Source organism: Mustela putorius, unplaced genomic scaffold, assembly GCF_011764305.1.
Source record: "Mustela putorius furo isolate JIRA1106 unplaced genomic scaffold, ASM1176430v1.1 tig00003834_pilon_pilon_pilon, whole genome shotgun sequence".
In the NCBI taxonomy this organism is placed as follows: domain Eukaryota; kingdom Metazoa; phylum Chordata; class Mammalia; order Carnivora; family Mustelidae; genus Mustela; species Mustela putorius.
This window is the reverse complement of record NW_025421987.1, coordinates 46,714,246-46,737,160: the sequence shown is the minus strand read 5'-3', so window position 1 is coordinate 46,737,160 and position 22,915 is coordinate 46,714,246. Positions and strand designations below refer to the sequence as shown.

At 36.9% G+C, this 22,915-nt stretch overlaps 1 protein-coding gene across 3 annotated transcripts in view; it reads right to left on the bottom strand.

The window, feature by feature from the left end:
- Positions 1–22,915, bottom strand: part of RASA2 (RAS p21 protein activator 2) — a 142,182-nt gene that overhangs the window by 76,528 nt on the left and 42,739 nt on the right. For all 3 annotated transcript variants that reach the window (XM_045088454.1, XM_045088453.1, XM_045088455.1), the window contains exons 4-5: positions 21,747–21,841; positions 11,525–11,601 (exon numbers count right to left, since the gene is read on the bottom strand). In XM_045088454.1, the coding sequence (XP_044944389.1) occupies positions 11,525–11,601; positions 21,747–21,841 (172 nt within the window). The remainder of the gene's footprint in view (positions 1–11,524; positions 11,602–21,746; positions 21,842–22,915) is intronic.

The following is a 22,915-nucleotide window of genomic DNA, read 5'->3' as shown; positions in this document are numbered from 1 at the left end:
GGAACATTTTTCCATTTCTTTGTGTCTTCCTCAATTTCTTTCATGAGTACTTTATAGTTTTCTGAGTATAGATTCTGTGCCTCTTTGGTTAGGTTTATTCCTAGGTATCTTACGGTTTGGGGTGCAATTGTAAATGGAACTGACTCCTTAATTTCTCTTTCTTCCGTCTTGTTGTTGGTGTAGAGAAATGCAACTGATTTCTGTGCATTGATTTTATATCCTGACACTTTACTGAATTCCTGTGCAAGCTCCAGCAGTTTTGGAGTAGTCTTTTGGGTTTTCCACATACAGTATCATATCATCTGCAAAGAGTGATAGTTTGACTTCTTTGCCGATTTGGATGCCTTTAATTTCCTTTTGTTGTCTGATTGCTGAGGCTAGGACTTCTAGTACTACGTTGAATAGCAGTGGTGATAATGGACATCCCTGCCATGTTCCTGACCTTAGCGGAAAAGTTTTCAGTTTTTCTCCATTGAGAATGATATTTGTGGTGGGTTTTTCATAAATGGCTTTGATAATATTGAGATATGTGCCCTCTATCCCTATACTTTGAAGAGTTTTGATCAGGAAGGGATGCTGTACTTTGTCAAATGTTTTTTCAGCATCTATTGAGAGTATCATATAGTTCTTGTTCTTTCTTTTATTGATGTGCTGTATCACATTGATTGATTTGCGCATGTTGAACCAACCTTGCAGACCTGGAATAAATCCCACTTGGTCATGGTGAATAATCCTTTTAATGTACAGTTGAATCCTATTGGCTAGTATTTTGGTGAGAATTTTCACATCTGTGTTCATCAAGGATATTGGTCTATAGCTCTCTTTTTTGATGGGATCCTTGTCTGGTTTTGGGATCAAGGTGAAGCTGGCCTCATAAAATGAGTTTGGAAGTTTTCCTTCCATTTCTATTTTTTGGAACAGTTTCAGGAGAATAGGAATTAGTTCTTCTTTAAATGTTTGGTAGAATTCCCCTGGGAAGCTGTCTGGCCCTGGGCTTTTGTTTGGTTGGTTTTTTAATGACTGTCTCAATCTCCTTACTGGTTATGGGTCTGTTCAGGCTTTCTATTTCTTCTTGGTTCAATTGTGGTAGTTTATATGTTTCTAGGAATGCATCCATTTCTTCCAGATTGTCAAATTTGTTGGCGCAGAATTGCTCAGAGTATGTTCTTATAATTGTTTGTATTTCTTTGGTGTTAGTTGTGATCTCTCCTCTTTCATTCATGATTTTATTTATTTGGGTCCTTTCTCTTTTCTTTTTATAAGTCTGGCCAGGGGTTTATTAATTTTATTAATTCTTTCAAAGAACCAGCTCCTAGTTTCGTTGATTTGTTCTATTGTTTTTTTGGTTTCTATTTCATTGATTTCTGCTCTGATCTTTATGATTTCTCTTCTCCTGCTGGGCTTAGGGTTTCTTTCTTGTTCTTTCTCCAGCTCCTTTAGGTGTAGGGTTAGGTTGTGTACCTGAGACCTTTCTTGTTTCTTGAGAAAGGCTTGTACCGCTATATATTTTCCTCTCAGGACTGCCTTTGTTGTGTCCCACAGATTTTGAACCGTTGTGTTTTCATTATCATTTGTTTCCATGAGCTTTTTCAATTCTTCTTTAATTTCCTGGTTGACCCATTCATTCTTTAGAAGGATGCTGGTTTAGTCTCCATGTATTTGGGTTCTTTCCAAACTTCCTCTTGTGGTTGAGTTCTAGCTTCAGAGCACTGTGGTCTGAAAATATACAGGGAATGATCCCAATCTTTTGATACTGGTTGAGTCCTGGTTTAGGACCGAGGATGTGATCTATTCTGAGGGAGAATGTTCCATGTGCACTAGAGAAGAATGTGTATTCTGCTGCTTTGGGATGAAATGTTCTGAATATATCTGTGATGTCCATCTGGTCCAGTGTGTCATTTAAGGCCTTTATTTCCTTGTTGATCTTTTGCTTGGATGATCTGTCCATTTCAGTGAGAGGAGTGTTAAAGTCCCCTACTATTACTGTATTATTGTTGATGTGTTTCTTCGGTTTTGTTATTAATTGATTTATATAGTTGGCTGCTCCCACGTTGGGGGCATAGATATTTAAAATTGTTAGATCTTCTTGTTGGACAGACCCTTTGAGTATGATATAGTGTCCTTCCTCATCTCTTATTATAGTCTTTGGCTTAAAACCTAATTGATCTGATATAAGGATTGCCACCCCTGCTTTCTTCTGATGTCCATTAGCATGGTAAATTCTTTTCCACCCCCTCACTTTAAATCTGGAGGTGTCTTCGGGCTTAAAATGAGTTTCTTGTAGGCAATATATAGATGGGTTTTGTTTTTTTATCCATTCTGATACCCTGTGTCTTTTGACTGGGGCATTTAGCCCATTCACATTCAGGGTAACTATTGAGAGATATGAATTTAGTGCCATTGTATTGCCTGTAAGGTGACTGTACTGTATATTGTCTCTGTTCCTTTCTGATCTGCCACTTGTAGGCTCTCTCTTTGCTTAGAGGACCCCTTTCAATATTTCCTGTAGAGTTGGTTTGGTGGTTGCAAATTCTTTCAGTTTTTGTTTGTCCTGGAAGCTTTTAATCTCTCCTTCTATTTTCAATGATAGCCTAACTGGATATAGTATTCTTAGCTGCATGTTTTTCTTGTTTAGTGCTCTGAATATATCATGCCAGCTCTTTCTGGCCTGCCAGGTCTCTGTGGACAAGTCTGCTGCCAATCTAATATTTTTACCATTGTATGTTACAGACTTCTTTTCCCGGGCTGCTTTCAAGATTTTCTCTTTGTCACTAAGACTTGTAAATTTTACTATTAGGTGACGGGGTGTTGTCCTATTCTTATGGATCTTGAGGGGCGTTCTCTGCACCTCCTGAATTTTGATGCTTGTTCCCTTTGCCATATTGAAGAAATTCTCCCCAATAATTCTCTGCAGTATACCTTCTGCTCCCCTCTCTCTTTCTTCTTCTGGAATCCCAATTATTCTAATGTTGTTTCGTCTTATGGTGCCACTTATCTCTCAAATTCTCCCCTTGTGGTCCAGTAGCTGTTTGTCCCTCTTTTGCTCAGCTTCTTTATTCTCTGTCATTTGGTCTTCTATATTGCTAATTCTTCCTTCTGCCTCATTTATCCTAGCAGTGAGAGCCTCCATTTTTGATTGCACCTCATTAATAGCTTTTTTGATTTCAACTTGGTTAGATTTTAGTTCTTTTATTTCTCCAGTAAGGGCTTTTATATCTCCCGAGAGGGTTTCTCTAATATCTTCCATGCCTTTTTTGAGTCCGGCTAGAACCTTGAGAATTGTCATTCTGAACTCTAGATCTGACATATTACCAATATCTGTATTGATTAGGTCCCTAGCCTTCGGTACTGCCTCATGTTCTTTTTTTTGTGGTGAATTTTTCCGCCTTGTCATTCTGTCCAGATAAGAGTATATGAAGGAGCAAGTAAAATACTAAAAGGGTGGCAACAACTTCAGGAAAATATGCTTAAGCCAAATCAGAAGAGATCCCAAATCATGAGGGGGGAGAAAGGTGCTAAAAAGAGGTTCAGAAAGAAAGAAAGAAAGAAAGAAGAAGAAGAAGAAGAAGAAGAAGAAGAAGAAGAAGAAAAAAGAAAATGAATAAAGAAAAGTATAAAAAAGAAAAAAATATATACATATATTAGATAAACTAGTTAAAAACATTAAAAAAAAAGGCTAAAAGTTAAAAAAAATTTTAGCAGAAGAAGAGAAAAAAAAAATAAAAATAAAAAAATAATGAAAAAGATGGGACGCCTGGGTGGCTCAGTTGGTTAAGCAGCTGCCTTCGGCTCAGGTCATGATCCCAGCGTCCTGGGATCGAGTCCCACATCGGGCTCCTTGCTCAGCAGGAAGCCTGCTTCTCCCTCTGCCTGCCATTCTGTTTGCCTGTGCTCGCTCTCTCCCCCTCTATCTCTCTGGTAAATAAATAAAATCTTTAAAAAAAAAATGAAAAAGAAAAAAAATTAAATTAACTGCAAGACTAAAGAATCATAGGGAGAAAGCCCTGAATTCCGTGCTTTGCATTCTACTCCTCTGGAATTCTGCTACTCTCCTTGGTATTGAAACTGCACTCCTTGATAGTTGAACTTGGTCTTGGATGGATTTCTTGTTGATCTCTGGGGGAGGGGCCTGTTGTAGTGATTCTCAAGTGTCTTTGCTCCAGGCAGTACTGCACCGCCCTTACCAGTGGCTGGGCTGAATAATCCGCTCGGGTTTGCTTTCAGGAGCTTTTGTTCCCTGAGCGCTTTCCATAGAGATCCAGAGGATGGGAATACAAATGGCGGCCTCCTGGTCTCTGGCCCGGAGGAGCTGAGAGCCCGGGGCCCCACTCCTCAGTGCGCCCTCAGAGAACAGCGCCCAGTAACTCCCGTCTGCCTGACCTCCGGCCGTGCTCCAAGCTCACCAAGCCTGTGACTGGTTCAAGGTAAACCTGAGCTGTGAGCTCACTGTTGGCTCTGTCTCTGTAGCCGGCTTCCCCGTTCTAAAACCTGTAAGCTCTGCGACACTCAGACACCCCTGAGCCTTCTGTGACCCTGCAGGACCTGAGGCCATGCTGACCCCACGTGGGCTTCACCCCGGTTTAGCCTCTGGAGCACTGTCCCTCAGCGGAACAGACTTTTAAAGTCCTGATTTTGTGCTCCGTTGTTCGCCCCTTGCTGGGAGCTGGCCCCTCCCCCTGGGGTCTATCTTCCCGTTGCTTTGGATTCACTTCTCTGCCAGTCCTACCTTTCAGAAAGTGGTTGTTTTTCTCTTTCTAGAATTGCTGTTCTTCTTCTCTTCAATCTGCTGATGGATTTGTAGGTGTTTGCACTCTTTAGATAAGCTATCTAGCTGATCTCCTGCTAGCTGAAGTAGTCTCAGCCTGCTACTTCTCTGCCATCTTGACTCCTCCCCCCACTAGCACATTTCTTACATGTTGATGAGAACAATCTAAAAGAGAAGGTGAAGCTGATGAAACAGAAGAAGGAATAACTGAAGAAGGAACGTCCTTAGGTAGGAGAAAAGAACTCAGAATTCACTCTCAGAAACAAAGGGGGCATCTCTTCTACTATAACATAAGGACAAAAAGATGGATGCCAATACTGGTTTGCAGATTTAGAATCAGGAAAATGTGACCAATTTATAGTCTAAAGTGATGGTGAATCTCATAGGTGTTACTAGAGAAACACAGTAAAACTCCAGGAAGTTTTAGGTACCCACGAAAGGTCTGTGATCATGCGTTCAAAGTAAAATCAGTCTGTGTGACATTCTATATCAATAATAGGTTATAGACTGAATGCAAAGGAAGAGACTGAGTTCCTTCATACTAGGATTGTTCCAGATAAAGAAGACAGATAAAGAAAAGAACAAGGAAGTTAGAGAACCTGTAAGAAAAAAATGATTACAGTGATAGATCATGGAAAACAACCTGGAGGGAAGTGAAAAATAAAAGCAGGTAAGAATGTGGTAAAGATCGATAGACAGAAGTCTTACTGAAATTTAAGAAATGCTGCAGTGGGGAGCTTCTAGGTCTTGAAGATAGTAGTAACTGCTAGGATATGAACCTTCCCACACTTTACCTCCCAACCGTAAGTTTAGCAAATGACACAGAGAAAACAACACATAAAACTACACCTGCAGGGGCACCTGGGTGGCTTAGTGGGTTAAGCCTCTGCCTTTGGTTCAGGTCATGATCTCAGGGTCCTGGGATCGTCAGGCTCTCTGCTCAGTGAGGAGCCTGCTTCCCTCTGTCTCTCTGCCTGCCTCTCTGCCTACCTGTGATCTCTGTGAAATAAAAAAATAAAATCTTAAAAAAAAAAAAAAAAAACTACACCTGCAGCATTACTGAAGAAGAGAGAATACCATGGACTCCAAAATACTTCTAAAAATTGAGAAATCAACAATAAATTCCACAAAATTGCTACTGGAGCTCTGCTACTACAGGCCAGTAAGTATGGATCATGTGGGTTTAAGTGAAAAAGAAAAGAAGGAAGGAAAGAATACAGACCACCATATGCCCATAAAAAGACCTATTTGTGAACATTTATAGCAGCTTTCTTTATAACAGCCTCAAACTGGAAATAATTCACATATCCATCAACTGGTGAATAGGTAAACAAATGGAGTACTACTTGTGAAGAAAAAAACTGGTTTCCAGGTCCAAGTTGAGATGGAGTAGATGCATGCCTTTCTAGTCCTCCCCCATTAGGCATAGCTAAAAATCTTGGGCATTAAATATATAACAAACATAAGAAAACTCTGAGGAGTGAAGAGAAGCAAAACAGTTAAGAGATCTTGGGACCCAAGGGAAGATATGGGAGTGAATTCCCTGCGGTTTTTTTTTTGTACTTTATGTATCTTAGACTGCTTGCTAGAAGCCACCAACCTGGAACACCACCAGTGGGCATAGACAAAAAGTGTTCTAAGAAAAAGCCAGCTAGCTCTCTCTAGCCAAAGGACTAGGAACTGGGCAGCTTACTAAGAGAGAAACCATTTAAAAAAAATAAAAAACCTCTTACTCTAATCAAACGCCATTAAAAATACTGTGGCTCCACCCAAACCCCCATCAACAAAGACCAAATGCTGAGGAGAGAGCCTAGACTTCTATCTTTAACAAGCTCTAATGGGCCCTTTCCCCCAATGGTGTCAGCATAGACCATTTTCATCCCCACCTGGTAGCAATGATGCACTCCTCTCCCTTCATGCTGGGGTGATGTCAGAGAAAGCTTAGTAGGAAGGCAAGACCTTCACCACCTACAGGGTTAACTACTAAATCCTCTCAACCATCATGTCAGTGGAGGCCACAATGGAGCAGTAATGAGGCCCTCCTCCCCATGCCAGGCAGAGTGGCCACATGAAAGGACTAAGGGGGAGCCTAAACTACCACTCCCATTCAGCAGTAATAAGGAACTCTTCTCACTTCTCCTCCAGGGGTATCAGCAGAGGCTGAGTCAGGAACTTGGATTTTTTTTTTTTAAAGATTTTATTTATTTATTTGACAGACAGAAATCCCAAGTAGGCAGAGAGGCAGGGAGAGAGAGAGTGGGCGAGGCAGGATCCCTGTTGAGCAGAGAACCCGATGCCGGGCTCCATCCCAGGACCCTGAGATCATGACCAGAGCTGAAGGCAGAGGCTTGAATCCACTGAGCCACCCAGGTGCCCCAGGAACCTGGACTTCTATTTGCACCTAACAGTAATGAATAGGCAATTCCTCTCCATTTACTAGGAGAGTGTCAAGGAGGCTGGCTAAAACAGAATACTTAAATAAGATCCAGAGTCTCATAACATAATACGCAAAATGTCCAGAGTAAAACTGAAAACCACTTATCATACCAAAATACCAATCTTCAGCTTTAAATGGAAAAATCCAAAAACCAAAAAACAAACAAAATCAGCAAATGAAAACATTGAGACAACATGGATGTTGGAATTATCTGGCAAATATTTAAAAGCAGCCATCATAAAAATGATTCAATGAGCATTTACAAAAACATCTGAAATAAATGGAAATAAAAGTATCAGGAAAAGAAAGTCCTCAGATATAAAATATATGAAGAAGAACTAAATGGAAATTCTGACATTTAAAACCAAAATAACAAACTTGATAGATGGGCTCAACAGTAGAATGGAGGGGACAGAGGAAATATCAGTGAGCCTAAAAGACAGAACAACAGAAATTACCCAACATGAACAGAGAAAACAGACTGGAGAAAAAAAAAAAAAAAGAAAGAAAAGCAAAAAAAGAACAGAGCTTCAGGACCTGTGGGATTATAATAGAAGATCTAACATTAATGCCATTTAAATCTCAAGAGGAGAGGAGAAAGATGACAGAGCTGATAGAATATTAGAAGAAATAATAGCCAAAAATACCCCAAATTGGCAAAAGACAAACAGATTCAGGAAGCTGATCAAACATCAAACAGGATAAACCCAAAGAAATCTATGCCAAAATACCTTACAGTTAAACTGAAACATATAGAAGACCAAAGACAAAGACAAACTCTTGAAAGCAGCCAGGGAGAAAAAGCATATTACCTGCATAGGACAATAACTACAGTGAATTAAAAAACCATAAAGACCAAAAGGAAGTGACATATTTTTCATGTGCTAAAAAAAAAAGGAGCTGTTAATAAAGAATTCTGTATCCACTGAAAATATCCTTCAGGAATAAAGAAATCAAGATATTCTAAAATGTCTTGGAAAAGGAAAATTAAAAGAGTATGTATGTCACTTATGGACCTACCCTAAAAGAACTACTGGTAAAAGGAGATTCTCTAAACATAAAGACAGTGATCAAAGAAGGAATCCAAAAATAACAGTAAGCAAAAAATGAATATGGAAAGAGCAAAAATATGGATAAATACAATGAACTTAGTTTTCCCTTCTTTTCTAATTTTTTAAAACTATATTAGATTGCTGAAGCAAAAATTTTAACACTGATGTGGATCTCAACGTACAAAGGGAAAATATATAAGACAATTACATTACAAAAGGGATTTAAAAGAAGGTAAGGTTTCTACACTTTATTCTAAAAAATGGCAATACCAGTAGACTTTAATAGTTACACATGTACAATGCAATACCTAAAACACCAAGAAATCACACCTAGAAAAACTATTCAAAGAGATATACTACAGATAGAAAAACAGTACACAAAAATCTAAATGGAATTCTAAAAATATATTCAGGGAACCCAGAGGAAAAAGAAAACAGGAAAAAAGTAGAGAACAGGGGCGCCTGCATGGCTCAATGGGTTAAAGCCTCTGCCTTCTGCTCAGGTCATGATCCCAGGGTCTTGGGATCGAGCCCCACATTGGGCTCTCTGCTCAGCCAGGAGTCTGCATCCCCTCCCCTCTCTGCCTACTTATAATCTCTGTCAAATAAACAAATAAAATCTTAAAAAAAAAAAAAAAGTTGAGAACAGAAAACAGACCAAAAAATGCCAGATTTAAGCTTAACACGTCCATAATTACATTAAAAGTAAATGCTATAAATTCACTAAATAAAAGAGATTGGCAGAATGGATTTTAGAAAGTGACACCCAACTCTATTCTATCTGTAAGAAATTACACATGACTGGATGGATCTGATTGAAAAAAGCCTATCTCAAAAGGTCATATATGGTAAGACTCCATTTACATAATGTTCTTGAAATGACAAAATTATAGATCTGGAAATAGATCAGAGGTTGCCAAAGGTTACAGATGGTAGTGAGGGAAGGAGTGGGTGTGACTATAATAGTATGGTAGCATAAGGGATATCTTTATGGTGACAGAACAGTTCTGTAACTTGACTGAGGCAGTTACCACAAATCTACAAATATGATAAAAGACATACAATATGTTGGACACTGCACAAGTCAATTTCCTGGTTTTTAAATTTTATTATAGTTATATAAGATATAACTTATATAAGTTATATAAGGTATACTGAGTGAAAAGTACACAGGACCCTTCCCTACTTTGCAATTCCTATGATTATCTCAGAAGAAAAGCTTAAAAAAATCAAACTGTCAGAGTTCAAATCCAGATTCTACTACTTCTGTATGAATTTGGGTTTCATGCATTGTTTTGTCATATAACAGTGTCTATACCAAGTTATGACAAGAAGTAATGCCTTAAAAAGGGTTAACTATGGATATGTGCAGCAATGCAGATGAATCTCAAAAGCATTATCATAAGTGAAAGAAGCCATCTGCAAAAGCCTACATATTACATGAATCTGTTCATATGATATTTTGGAAAAGGCAAAAACTATAGGGCTAAAATCAGGTCATGGTTTCCTGGTGCTGAGTGTCGGGAGAGAGGACTACACATATCTCTGACTAATGTCTCTAGTAGAGTTTTGACTTCTGAAGTTATGCTAATATTCTACATATTAAAAAAAATAAAAGTAAATAACAAGGATGGGAGGGACAAACCAATTTTTAAAAAGCTGGTAGGGGAGCAGAAGACATAGTGATGCAGATCGTGGATTGAGAAGGCTCCTGTTTGGTTTCTGCCCCCTCCTTCCCTGGCAGCGTGGCCTGGGGCTACTCCCCTCCCGAACCTTTCCAAGACCCTGTCTGAGGTTTAAACCCCATTAAACTGACTGTAAACAGACCAAACAAACCAACTATTTCAAATGTTATCATATAACCAAAGTGAGCAAGGAGGGAGTGGTGGAAGGGACTAATTCAAACACTTTGACTACATGCTCTCAGTCTGGGGGAAAATACTACAAACAAATCTTGAGCTGTTTTTAGTAAGTAAATCCAAACTGAGAAACATTAAAAAAAAACCCACAAAACTGGCCGTATTCTTCAAAAATCTCAATAACATGAAACACAAAGAAAAGCTAAAAATTATTACGGGTTAAGGAGATTAAAGAGACACATAAACTAAATGTAATACAACTTAGACTGGATCCTTTCTTGCAGAGAAAAAAACTATCTTAAAGGATATTACTGGGACAGTTGACAAAAGTAAATATAATAACTGTAGATTAAAGTATTAGAATATAAAATATAAAGTATTAGAATATAAAAGTACATTATACTTTTAGTGTAATGATGTTAAGGTTCCTGAATTTGATAACTGTACTAGAGTTATTTAAAAGAATATCCTTATTCTTAGGAAGTACACTAATACATTAATAAGGATCATGTTGCATATATGCAACCTTTTTAAATAGAGTTCTAAAAAAAGTAATATTAGATATATAATACATATAAATAAGTAAAGAGAGGGGAAGAAAGAAGGAGAGAAGGAGAGAGAGAGGGAAAATGCCTCAAAGGAGCTGGGGTGTTCATAATAAGGATAAGAAATTAGAGACTGGAGCAGCAATAGGAGAGGAACACTTACCCCACCCTAAGGTAAGTGGGCACAGTAGGAAACAGCCTCTAACTGAGAAGGCAGTAGAGGAAATAGTAACTCAGGGGATACTCAGATCATCAGTTAAGACAAAGAAAAAGCATTCAGAAGAAGTCAGGGACATCCAGTAGTTTGCTGATAACACAAGAAAAGTCTGGATGGACAAGAAAAGCAGAGGATTTGGCTTGGAAATTTGTACTTCCAGAGAAGTTAGAAGATTAAAGTCTGAGACACAAAAAATGACTTGAGGGCAAAAGAGGTATTTTAAAGTAGGTAAGAATCAGTACTGGTACATCCCAAGGTAGCCATTTAGTTTAAGTCTCAAGGTTCCTAATGCTCAGCTCTGTGATTAAAATTTCAGTATCTCGAGAGGCCCACCACCAGGAAGGCTTTCCAACTCCATTCTGCCAGAGCACAAGCTATGCTTACCCAGGATCCTGTAACAGCCTACTGCCTATCTCTATCATTTAACCCACATTCAATACATAAAGTTGAACGAATTAATGACCTATTACAGCCTGAGTGGCTATGAGAAGACAAACTGGAAATCAACTTAATAAAGGAATGACACAGCAGAATTTCATTTCTCAAAAAAAGTTTCTGAAGTATATAAAATAAGGTGTTGTCTTAAGATTCAAAGCATACATGATGCAGAATTACTTCCAACTGATTTTGGTAAAAGAAATATGCTTACTGTACAACAAGCTGCTGGCACACAGTTCCATTCTCTGTTATCAGCTCATTCAGTTTTAATTCAAGGTGAACTTTACCCTAAAATGAGAAAAAAAAAAAAAAAGGTCTATTTTACTGACCAAATACTAAAGGTAAGTACTTTTTCCAATGGTACCAATAATATCTAGTTGTTCACTAATTATATTTTAGTGATCCCTAGCACATGGCTTTGCCCACATAAAGTACTTGTTAAATGACTAATAACCAACAATGTAGATCTAGAAGTCAAATGCTCATATCAGGCATGGTACTCCAATCAAAGAATTTAAAGCCCAGTTCAAAGAATATTTATGAATCTCAATTACCATGGCTAAAAAAAAAAAAAAAAAGACAGTACTTATGTTTTAAGAAGATTTAGCAGATTATAAAATGTAGAATGTTTTTTCCAGAAAAGATACACCATCAATAAGAACAGAGGCAATATCATTAAAGGTCAAGAGAAATACAATTCTAAAACAATAAAACTGGGTTAAAGCTAGTAAGATTTAATTTGTCAACAGTTTTCTGAAAATTAAAGATTCATGGAATATCTATAATATTTTAGCAGGCACTGTAGGACTGGCCAGGAATCAACAGATATATAAGACACAATCACTCCTTACAAGAAGCTCACAGTCTAGTTCAGGAGACAATAAATAAAGATAACAATATACAACCAAAAGCATTACTGAAAAAATGGGATACTGAAAATAAGTAAGTGCTTTCTTCAATAACTATTAATAAATGGATTTTTAAAAAATTCAATAGTATAAATTTAAAGTAAACTATAAACTCATGAAACAAAGGTTTAGAAACAATATAATAGAGAGCTTGAGGTTTCCACCCAGCCACTGGCAATGAGCAATTCTAAACTGGTTATGAGCAATTCTAAAGTGGTTAAGATCAGTCCTGGATTACCTCCACCCAGCTGACAAGACAAATTGCCACGGCGGAGATTTCAGGGCTGTGATGTCTAGGGGCTGATGACGTTAAGTAATTTCATCAGAGGTAAGAAAGTTCATTATCAAGCTACTGTTCCTCTTTGGAACAACCCCTTTTAGACATTCTTTCACAGGCATCTAACTTGAATCAGCCTCACTATTTTATGGGTGTTTATTCCATGAGAGTGAATCTGAGGTCTGCTAACTACAAAGCTCAAGGTTAGACGGATACTAAGTGATGAGCAATAAACACTGACTGATGGATCTCAATGCAAAAGTCTGCATGAGAAAGCTAAACTCTAAAGAAACAAAGGCAACAGTAGGGGCAAAACTGGCAGTTAGGTGGAACTGGAACTATATCAAGCAAATTTTCCACTAAAAATCCAGGCACAGGGCGCCTGGGTGGCTCAGTGGGTTAAGCTGCTGCCTTTGGCTCAGGTCATGATCTCAAGGTCCTGGGATGGAGTCCGGCATCAGGCTCTCTGCTCAGCAGGGAACCTGCTTCCCTCTCTCTCTCTCTGCCTGCCTCTCTGGCTACCTGTGATCTCTCTCTGTCAAATAAATAAATAAAAATCTTAAAAAAAAAAGTCCAGGCACAAATATTTATAAAATCATATAAAATTTATGAAATAGGTCTTTCATTAATCCTGCTTTAAAACTCACTACCCCTAGGGCACCAGAGTGGCTCAGTGGGTTAAACCTCTGCCTTCGGCTCAGGTAATGGTGTCAGGGTCAATATCGGGCTCTCTGCTAAGCAGGGAGGCCTGCTTCCCCCTCTCCCTCTGCCTGCCTCTCTGGCTACTTGTGATTTCTCTCTGTCAAATAAATAACTAAAATCTTAAAAAAAAAAAAAAAAAGACCCCTGCTATTTAAGAGTGATCCAGAAGAAGTCCATGATATGTAGTAATTTTTCATATTTCTCAACTAGATTTTTGAATCATCTATGCTGTCACTTGCCTAGTGAATGAGCCTAGCCAACTGCATCAACATTTGAATCTCAAAGCAGTTTTACTATTTTAACATGTATGCATTTTTTTTTTAAAGATTTTATTTATTTATTTGACAGACAGAGATCACAAGTAGGCAGAGAGACAGGCAGAGAGAGAGAGAGAGAGAGAGAAGCAGGCTTCCTGCGGAGCAGGGAGCCTGATGCGGGGCTCGATCCCAGGACCCTGAGATCATGACCTGAGCCAAAGGCAGCAGCCCAAACCACTGAGCCACCCAGGCGCCCCAACATGTATGCATTTTATGGTAGAAACTGTATGGTGGAAATTGGTATGGTATAGTATTGGTATGGTAGAAATTTTAATGCTAACAGGGCATTCCCAACTGTGTCTCAGGAAATGTCTAGAATCTATTCTATTTCTAAAACAACAGAAACTGTTAAAACAGAGTAGAAGTATAATAATTTCATGCACAACTAAAAATCATAGCACTGTATCAAGCAAAGTCTAGATATTAAAAGAAAAAAAAAAAGTATCTACTTAATGGGATTCTACCAGGAATCAATATCACTGAGTCATAGCCTACCTACTATGTTCATTATTCCTACTCTCTGTTAAAAAGACCTTTCCTTTGGTATTAGTCAACAATAACGTAACTGTATATTTAACTGGGTCAAGAAAAGAGTGTAGACAGGATACAAGACATTTATTATTAGGGTAGGACACTAAAATGAAAAAGCACTACGAACTAAATCAAGGAAATTATAATTTCTAAACTGTAAAACACTACCTCACCGTATACTTTAAACATGGGAATATATACATGATACTTAGTAAAAGTAGTAAGATACAAATCAGGTTGTATAATATAATGTTAATCTGTAAAAATAAAATGTACTATATATATTACTATATAAATTTACTATAAGGTCATCTACTAAAATATTGCTAGAAGTTAACTTTGGTTGGTAGGATTTCAGAATTTTTTGCTCACCCAGATTTTTAAAATTTCTACTACCAATGTGTCCTGGTATTTAGCAAAAACAAAACACAACAAAACAAAACAAAACTTTAAAAAATTATTTAAAGCTACTTCTTAGTGTTAGAAGCCCAAATCTATCAACATTTTAGGAAAAAATATTTAGAATTCCTTAATACATTCACACAAAAGTTTAGTTTCATTTATATCTGTTACCATTTTATAGATCTGGATTGTAGCAAAACAAGTTTGGTGGTTTTCATTTTTCTGGGGGTTGTTTTTGTTTTTTGGACAGGGTAGTTTTGAGTTCAGCAAAACATTTCCTAGTCTCCTCTGAAGCCAGGTGACAGTGACCAGGGACAGTCATATCATACAATTCTGGCCAATGAGATATAAGTAGATGTTGCTGGTGGGGCATCTGAAGAAGCTTGTTGCATGAGACTCCCTAACTTCAGCAGTGGCTTGAAAGGCTGAAGAACTTAAATAAAACAGTCTACAGTCTAATGACGCTGGGATATAAAAACTGGAGTCCAGGGTCCACCAAGGTAGAGTGCCACTGGCAAAACGGCAGGCTTTCTGCTGCAATCTCTGAAAGACTATGCCTAAGGAGTAAGTGTGAACAACACTGACCAGCCTTTACAAAAACTAAAACTTGGCCTAAAATCAGCTGAATCTCTAACTAGATTGAGGTGATCACCTATAGATAGTAAGTAAATCTTCTCTGAAGGAAAAAAAAGACCTTGTCATCCACAGCTTCAAATTATCTCTAAAATATTTCATATTTTTAAATGTCTAGCATTCCATCAAAAATTATGAAGCATGCCATACAAGACCATACACCAAAAAACAAAATGAAAACAAAAACCAACAAAAAGCAGGAGATGCAGATGCTGGAGTTAACTGACAAGAGGCAGTTAAAATAGATGCTTACATTTTTTTAAGGTAGACAACAAAATGAAAAACCCAGCAAAAAATCTGAAGAAGTTTATCGAATGAAAAGTTTAGAACTGGGCAACAAAATAACCAAAATGAAGATGTATTTAACAATGAATGAGCCATAGCCAAAATAAGAATTGGTGAAATGGGAGATTAGTCAGTGGCAAATATCCACAAAGAAGCACAGATAGGGAGAGAGCATAAGAGACATAAGAAACATAGGAAAATGGTCTATTATTCATATAATGGGAGTCTCAGAAGAGAAGACAGAAAAAATAGTGAAGGAAAAAAAAATAAAGAAATAATTGCCTGGAATTTTCCAAAACCAAAGAAAGACATCAAGGTAGAGATTTAAGAGCCCCTAGGAACACCCACAGGAAAAAACATTAAGAAAACCATAAGTAGGCAGAGCATAGTAAAACTAGTAAAAGCAAAAGATCAAAAGAAAATCTTAAAAGCAACTAGAAAAAAAGGAGACATTAGCTATAACGAAGCAACTACAAGATTCTGACAAGAACTATGCTTGATGATAAACATGCAATGTGATTTGGTCCACAACTGCTTCCTTTTTTTAAATTAACATACAATGTATTGTTTGTTTCAAGGGTACAGGTCTGTGAGCCATCAGTTTTACACAATTCACAGCACTCACCACAGCTACATACCCTCCCCAACATCCATCACCCCACAACTGCATTCTTATTATCCAATCTCTTAAGGGAGGTTCAATGATGAAAGTTACTTTCATATGTCGGGAAATATTGGAAGACCAAATTACTTGGCACTGTATTCTAAACGTTTTATTTAAAGTAAACCAAATTTTTAGGAACTATTATAATACTACATGCCTTTTATAGCAATGACTACATTAGGTTGATACATGCAATTATATCACATTAATTTATACTAGACAGCATATTTAGGAACTTATATTACTCTGGCACTGTCTGAAGGTTTCATAATATGCTAGCTTTACTTCAAATACTTTTATAAAAGTTCACACAGAAAAATCTGTGATCATTTTAATAGTACCATATAGAAGATATCATATGAATTTCTGCATACAGTTTGGGAAATTCAGATGTATTATAGGTATCTGGGAAAAACCCAATGCACACACTTCGGTCTAGGCTTTTTTTTTTTTTTTTAAGTTTTTATCACAAAACACTGAATTATAGTAACCATTCCACATAAAAGAACTCAGTATTATTTCGACTGGTGAGAAATTTTCTTCATTCGGGGGGGGGGGGAATCCCAACTTTGTAATTTCCACATATTTTCATATATAGTAATTAGCTATAAGATCATTTTGGACACAACTGACTAGCAGATGAAAAACAAAATAAAGGATTTACTTAATCTCTCTTATTTACGGAGGAATCTGTTTTTCCTCTGTGAAGACTTAACTTATCACAATCTAGAATGGCTCCTTTGTTATTTCATGTTTACAAATTTACAAATGAAGTTTCTTCATGAAACAATGAATTACACCTTTACATTCATTATATTTTAATCAGGCATGTTAAAAAAACAGATGTATGTATTATTAGGTATAATCACTGCATATGTTATTTTTAACACTTGTTTAAATAGGTAGGGGAGAGGACATACTAAAAAAAACAGTAACCATAAAACAATCAATAACTTACAGCATGATCCAGAAGTTCAAGATAAGCTTGTTGGTAATGAGGTAATTCGAAGACATGACTGATAGCATATCTAGATTTACTGCTTGTACAAGTTATGTGAGACATACAGCCCTAATAAGAGTACCAACTCTCCATATAAGAGATGTGGTTTGATCAGTCTTATGTGAAGGCATGCTCTTTATCACAGTACTTAAGAACTAAAGAAAGGAAAAATATTTCATGTTTGTTGTGAGTTCCAGCACTATACAGCTAACAGCATGGTTGCAGATAACTGAAGCCAAAAGAGGACGTATAAATAGAGGCACCAAAACAATCCAAATTAACTTCATTTGTGTGGCAAAGAATAGTAGAAAGAACACCAAGTGAAGTAGGACAGTAACCACAACCAGAAATTAAGGAAAAGACTGCTTCAAAAAGGAATGGTCAACATTATGAAAAGCTACTGAAAGATCATATATGAGGAGGACTGAAAAATGTCCACCAGACTTATTAACACAATCTCATGGGTAACATTAATGAGAGCCCTTTGTGCTCTCCCTCTGGCTCATTGTGGGGTATGAAGGCAGATCAGAGTGGGTTCAGAAGAGAATGTTTCAATATACAGGGAATAACCACAAAACAAAAACAAAAAAAGAACAGAAAAAGAAGTGTAGGAAAATGCACTCATGAAATATTGATAATGTCTTGAATGTCTGGAAAGAAAACTGAAAATAACTGACATTATTAACAGCAATAATAAAGGATTTGGGAAACAGTCCAAGTTAAGAGGTTTAGTGTTCTTTGTAACTTTCAACTGTTTGGTATAAAAACCCGTTTTTTCCTACTATTGGGATCTTTTCAATTCAAGGCTAAATTACGTTTCTGCATGTTACTTCCCTACAACTTCAGAACTGAAGGGAATCCTATACACTGAAGTTCTCATGCCTCAGACAACAATAGGTTAACAACTGTTTTAGATACAAATGACAATTAGTAGTAGAGCTAGGAAATGAAACATCTTCCCTTCTGAAGTAGATATGCCAATCATTTCCTTTACTTAAACCCCTTTCTTAGGGATCATGCCTCCCAAAGCCCCAGAACAGACTGCACTACAGTGACTTTACCCCTTCACCCCCATCATACCAATTAGAATGCAGCAGACATCTGACCCTAGTTGGGTCAAATTCTCTAAATTGTGGCAGAAAACTAAATTAGACCTCAGAAAGTGAGGGGCTGTATGGTCATGTAAACTCAAAGACTGATGTGGGCATTTTTTTTTAGCTGTCAACAAGAGATTAAAGAGAAGCAGAAGTGAGAAAGACATAATCTCATCAGATGTACAAAAATACAAGGGAATATCATCATTAATGTTTTTTCCTTTTCATTTTGCAAAGCGAATAATATTAAAATGACAGGACAAAACAGAGAGAGAATATTAATTATTCATTTTACAAAATGAGAGAGAGGAAAAAACACTATTTAAACAGTGAGTACTTCTACTCAATAAGCACAGTGAGCAAACAAGTGGGAAGAAATCAATCAGGGGATCTCAGTTCCCAGGTGCCCCTTGCAGTATCTAAGGCTGCATTGAGTTGAAGTCCACAGTGTAAAAATACAATATATATTTTTTATTTGGTCCCAAATGCAAGCCAATTATTTTATGTAGTGATCAAGCAGAAACAAACAAACCACCCAATATTTCAGGATACTTTATGAGAAATTACAATCTTCTTATAAACAATTTTGACTCTGTGAACTGTATCTAGTTTATTGTTGTAATAAATAAATACCTGACCTCCACCTCAAAGGCAGCTCCTCAGTAAATGTCAGCTCTTACTGAGCATACTGAAGTTCTTGCAATTATACCAACAAGTTCCCCAGGAACTTTCAAATGCCCCTCCCTTTTTCTTGGAGCTAATTTGAGTAGGCTTCTGATCCTTATACTTGATGTGTCCCCTCCTAATAATATGCTGAAGCCTTTTCACGATCAAAACTACAAGAGTGAAAAGCAGTAAAGCACTGTGGTTAGGAATTTTAGACTCAGACTAGATCACTATTGAAACCACAGCTTCATCACCTAAAAGCTCTGATTTTGGAGATGTCATTTAACCTCTTTCAATCCATTTTCTGTATTTATAAAATGCGGTAATGCTACCTACACCTCATAATGCTTTCCTGAAGATTAAATGAAAAAATGTACATTAAGTACGTAATACTGTGCTTCATATATACCGTTTAATCACTAATAGTAATTATTAGGTGGAATTCCTACTGAACTCAATTCTTTCCATAGCTTTCTATTATGGCTCCACCAACTGCTATTCTTTCCATATTTTTGTAAAATTTTATAAACTTTATCCAAGTGAACAAATTTATTAAAAAGCAGGATGTGTATGAATCATAGGCTGCTTATTCTACCTTTTCTAGGCTCACAAAGTTAATGTGGTATTTCTAGATCAGTTTTGGGGCTGAACAACATTTCCAATAGTACCATATTAACTTGAAAGGAGTTCTGTATCCCTCCCACCCACTGAAGTACTCTTCCTCCTAAAATTTATTTTTAAAGAATTCAAACTTACTAATTATCATTTAAGCAAAAGACATGTAAAGGTTAATAACTCATGGTCACGAAAATCACTTATATCAAATAAAAAATGCTGACATTATCTCTACAATCAAGTGTTATTTCCAGAATTTTTATGTTTCAGAGATGAGCTTTACATATATCACTAAATAAAAGCTTATCATCCAATACTAATCTCTAATACCATCTCCAAGAATTACACAGAATAGTCTAGAGAGATTTCTACTTTTTGAGAGTTGGGGGCCTTAAATCTTTTAGCAAGTTTATGTTTATATTTTTATTGGAACTTCAATAAACTACATCTTAAAATAATCCTCAAATTTCATTTTATACCAAATTCTTAATGCCTTTTCTTATTTTACTTTTTTTTTTTTTTTTTAAGATTTTATTTATTTATTTGACAAACAGACACAGCAAAAGAGGGAACAAAGGCAGGGACAGTGGGAGAGGGAGAAGCTGGCCTCCTGGTGCACAGGGAGCCCGATGTGGGGCTTGATCCCAGGACTCTGGAATCATGATCTGAACCGAAGGCAGACGCCCAATGACTGAGTCACCCAGTAACCCCCTTATCTTACTTTCTGTTAAAATAATTAAAAAGGAAAACTGCTACTTTAAAACTTTCCTATCTGCCTTTGGGTAAAGTTATTTTATGGAAATGGAAAGGACCACCTGAGCGACTGCCAGTAGACAGGTATTTTACATATGTGTAGCAACTGACAGCTTTCACAACTGCTGTTAAAGATATTTCACTTAATTCTCTCAATCATACAAGTCAACATTGCAACTTTCATTTCCATTCTATACAACTAAAATTCAAGGTCAGTGAAGTAACCACATATGAAAATTAGGACCTAAATTTTTTTACTTCTAGTGTAAAAGCTTTTCTATTTTGTCAAACTGCCTCTCACCTGGGTTGTACACAATAGTGGCTAAGTGTGATGTGAATTTCAGTTATTGCCAAATGGGAAGAAAAGAACATTAAAATGAGGTCGAGTGAACAAAAGTTTCAATTGTATTTTGTACTTAAGAAGGGGTTTTATATACAAATACTTAAGTTTTTGAGAATTTAATTAAAGAGAATGCTTGAGACATTAGGAGGACACAGAGACACAGGCACTTTATTTGCAAATATCTGTGGGTGTATATGCAGCACTTTTTTCTTGTCTTAAACTTCTGTTTGAGTCACAGTGGCAAATTTTAACTTCTTTGAGAGGAAGAATTCTGCTTGCAGTATGTCGTCTTCAGGTTTCACAATCCTTACCGTATTTTATAAATAAACAGTTACCAAAAAAAGGATTCCCTTTAGGGGTGCCTGGGTGGTTCAGTGGGTTACAGCCTCTGCTTTCTGCTCAGGTCATGATCCCTGGGTCCTGGGATTGAGCCCCAAGTGGGGCTCTCTGCTCAGCAGGGAGCCTGCCTCCCCCCCACACCTGCCTGCTTCTGCCCACTTGTGATTTCCGCCTGTCAAATAAATAAATAAAATCTTGGGGGAAAAAAAAAAAAAAGGACTCCTTTTAGATAGAAATAACAATTTCTAAGAGCAACTCAGACTTTCAAAAACAAACAGAAAGTTAAGCTACTTGGCTAAACATACATCTTTATTCACATATAGATCTGTAAGACCTCTTATTTTGGCAAGAGGAAAGCAGAGCTTTAAAAAGAGTAATGACATCATTTCAAATAGAAAGGTGAGGAACAGGAAGAGTGGGTGTAAGAATGAAAGACTCTGCAAGGTGGGCTCAAGCATGGTTTGAATGAATAACATTTTCCCAAGACTAGTTTATTAAAAGAGTAAACAGAGCATCCTGGTTAGAAGAGATGAAATCACAGACTTCTAGGATTCTCCTCAAAGTCAGAATTAATAAAACACATTTTTTCTCTTAAAAAATTTTCCCACCTTAAAAAAAATTAATAATCTGTCACTGCGACTCAAACAAAAGAACTAAAACAGGAAATGTCCCCCCAGTATAACCTCCCCAAACTCAGACACCCACCCACAATGTGCATTGTTTTTGAATTCATGTGACAAGGCATTTCTTTCCAGTTACATTTTACGTAAAGGTCTATAATATTTGTTACCAGAATTTAAACTAATGTATGACAAGCACTGTCTACAGAAACTAGTATAGTTTGTTTTCCACTTACTTTCTGTATGCTGACAGTCTCTCACATCAGCTAAGCCTTAATATTTACCTGAACCTCCGAATTGGAATCAACAGGCTGTAGTGAAAACCAGGTTTCTTTGCCACTGTGGTTACACAAATCTTCTTTTTTGATGGCTACTTTTCCTACAGGGAAAAAATATAAGGAAAACATTTTTTGTATCATCATTAGCACTATAATGTATAATACTCTACAGATAATATTTTAAAATAATTTGTACCTATTGACTAGAAAAAATCCATTTTTATAAAGTTTTTTTTTCCTCATTAAACTTTTGTTTTAATGGGTCTCAAAACTCTGCGACAGATTTTTGGTCAAGGAGTTTTTTATATTCTAAGGAACGAAAAAGTGCTTCATTTCCCCCTTTCCCTTGGCAGACCCTTTTCTGGGTCACTGGGGATTTGACAAAAACTTAGTTATATTTACAAGCAACTGCATTTTTGAGTACTTATTCAGATTCACATTCTCACCCACAATACATCCCATGTAAAAAGCAATATACAATGATAGTGCAAACTAATCCTCCCAACCAGTTAACACAATGAATAAACCATATATTTAGGGAGACATATCTCCATTTAATAAGAGTTCATAAGGGGTGCCTGGGTGGCTCAGTGGGTTAAAGCCTCTGTCTTCAGCACAGGTCATGATCCCAGGGTCCTTGATGGAGCCCTGCATCAGGCTGTCTGCTCAGTGGGGAGCCTGCTTCCCTTTCTCTCTGCCTGCCTCTCTGTCTACTTATGATCTCTGTCTGTCAAATAAATAAATAAAATCTTAAAAAATTTAAAAAAAGAGTTCACAAGTTTCAATTAAAAGAAAAACAGTATCATACATCACTAACAATACTGAAAAATGGCTTGAAAATTATGGAAGATTAAAACAGTAATTTTAAAATCTGCTTTTATCAAAACACTATCAACGCTGCTTCAATACACACACACACACACACACACACACACACACACAAAATCAGGGCAGTTCCCGAAAGAGTTTCCACCTCTCAGAGAAAGATATAGTACAATGAACAAAGTTGTATGAGAGGAAGAAACAGAAATGTTCTTATTATAATGAAGTATTTGCCATGTTGGTACAAAGCATTTCCTTCCTCAATTCAAGTTTTAAGAAACTGACATAGATTTTGCATATGACTGACAATTTATTTCAAGATTCTACACCAAAGCTTCAACAAAAGATGTATG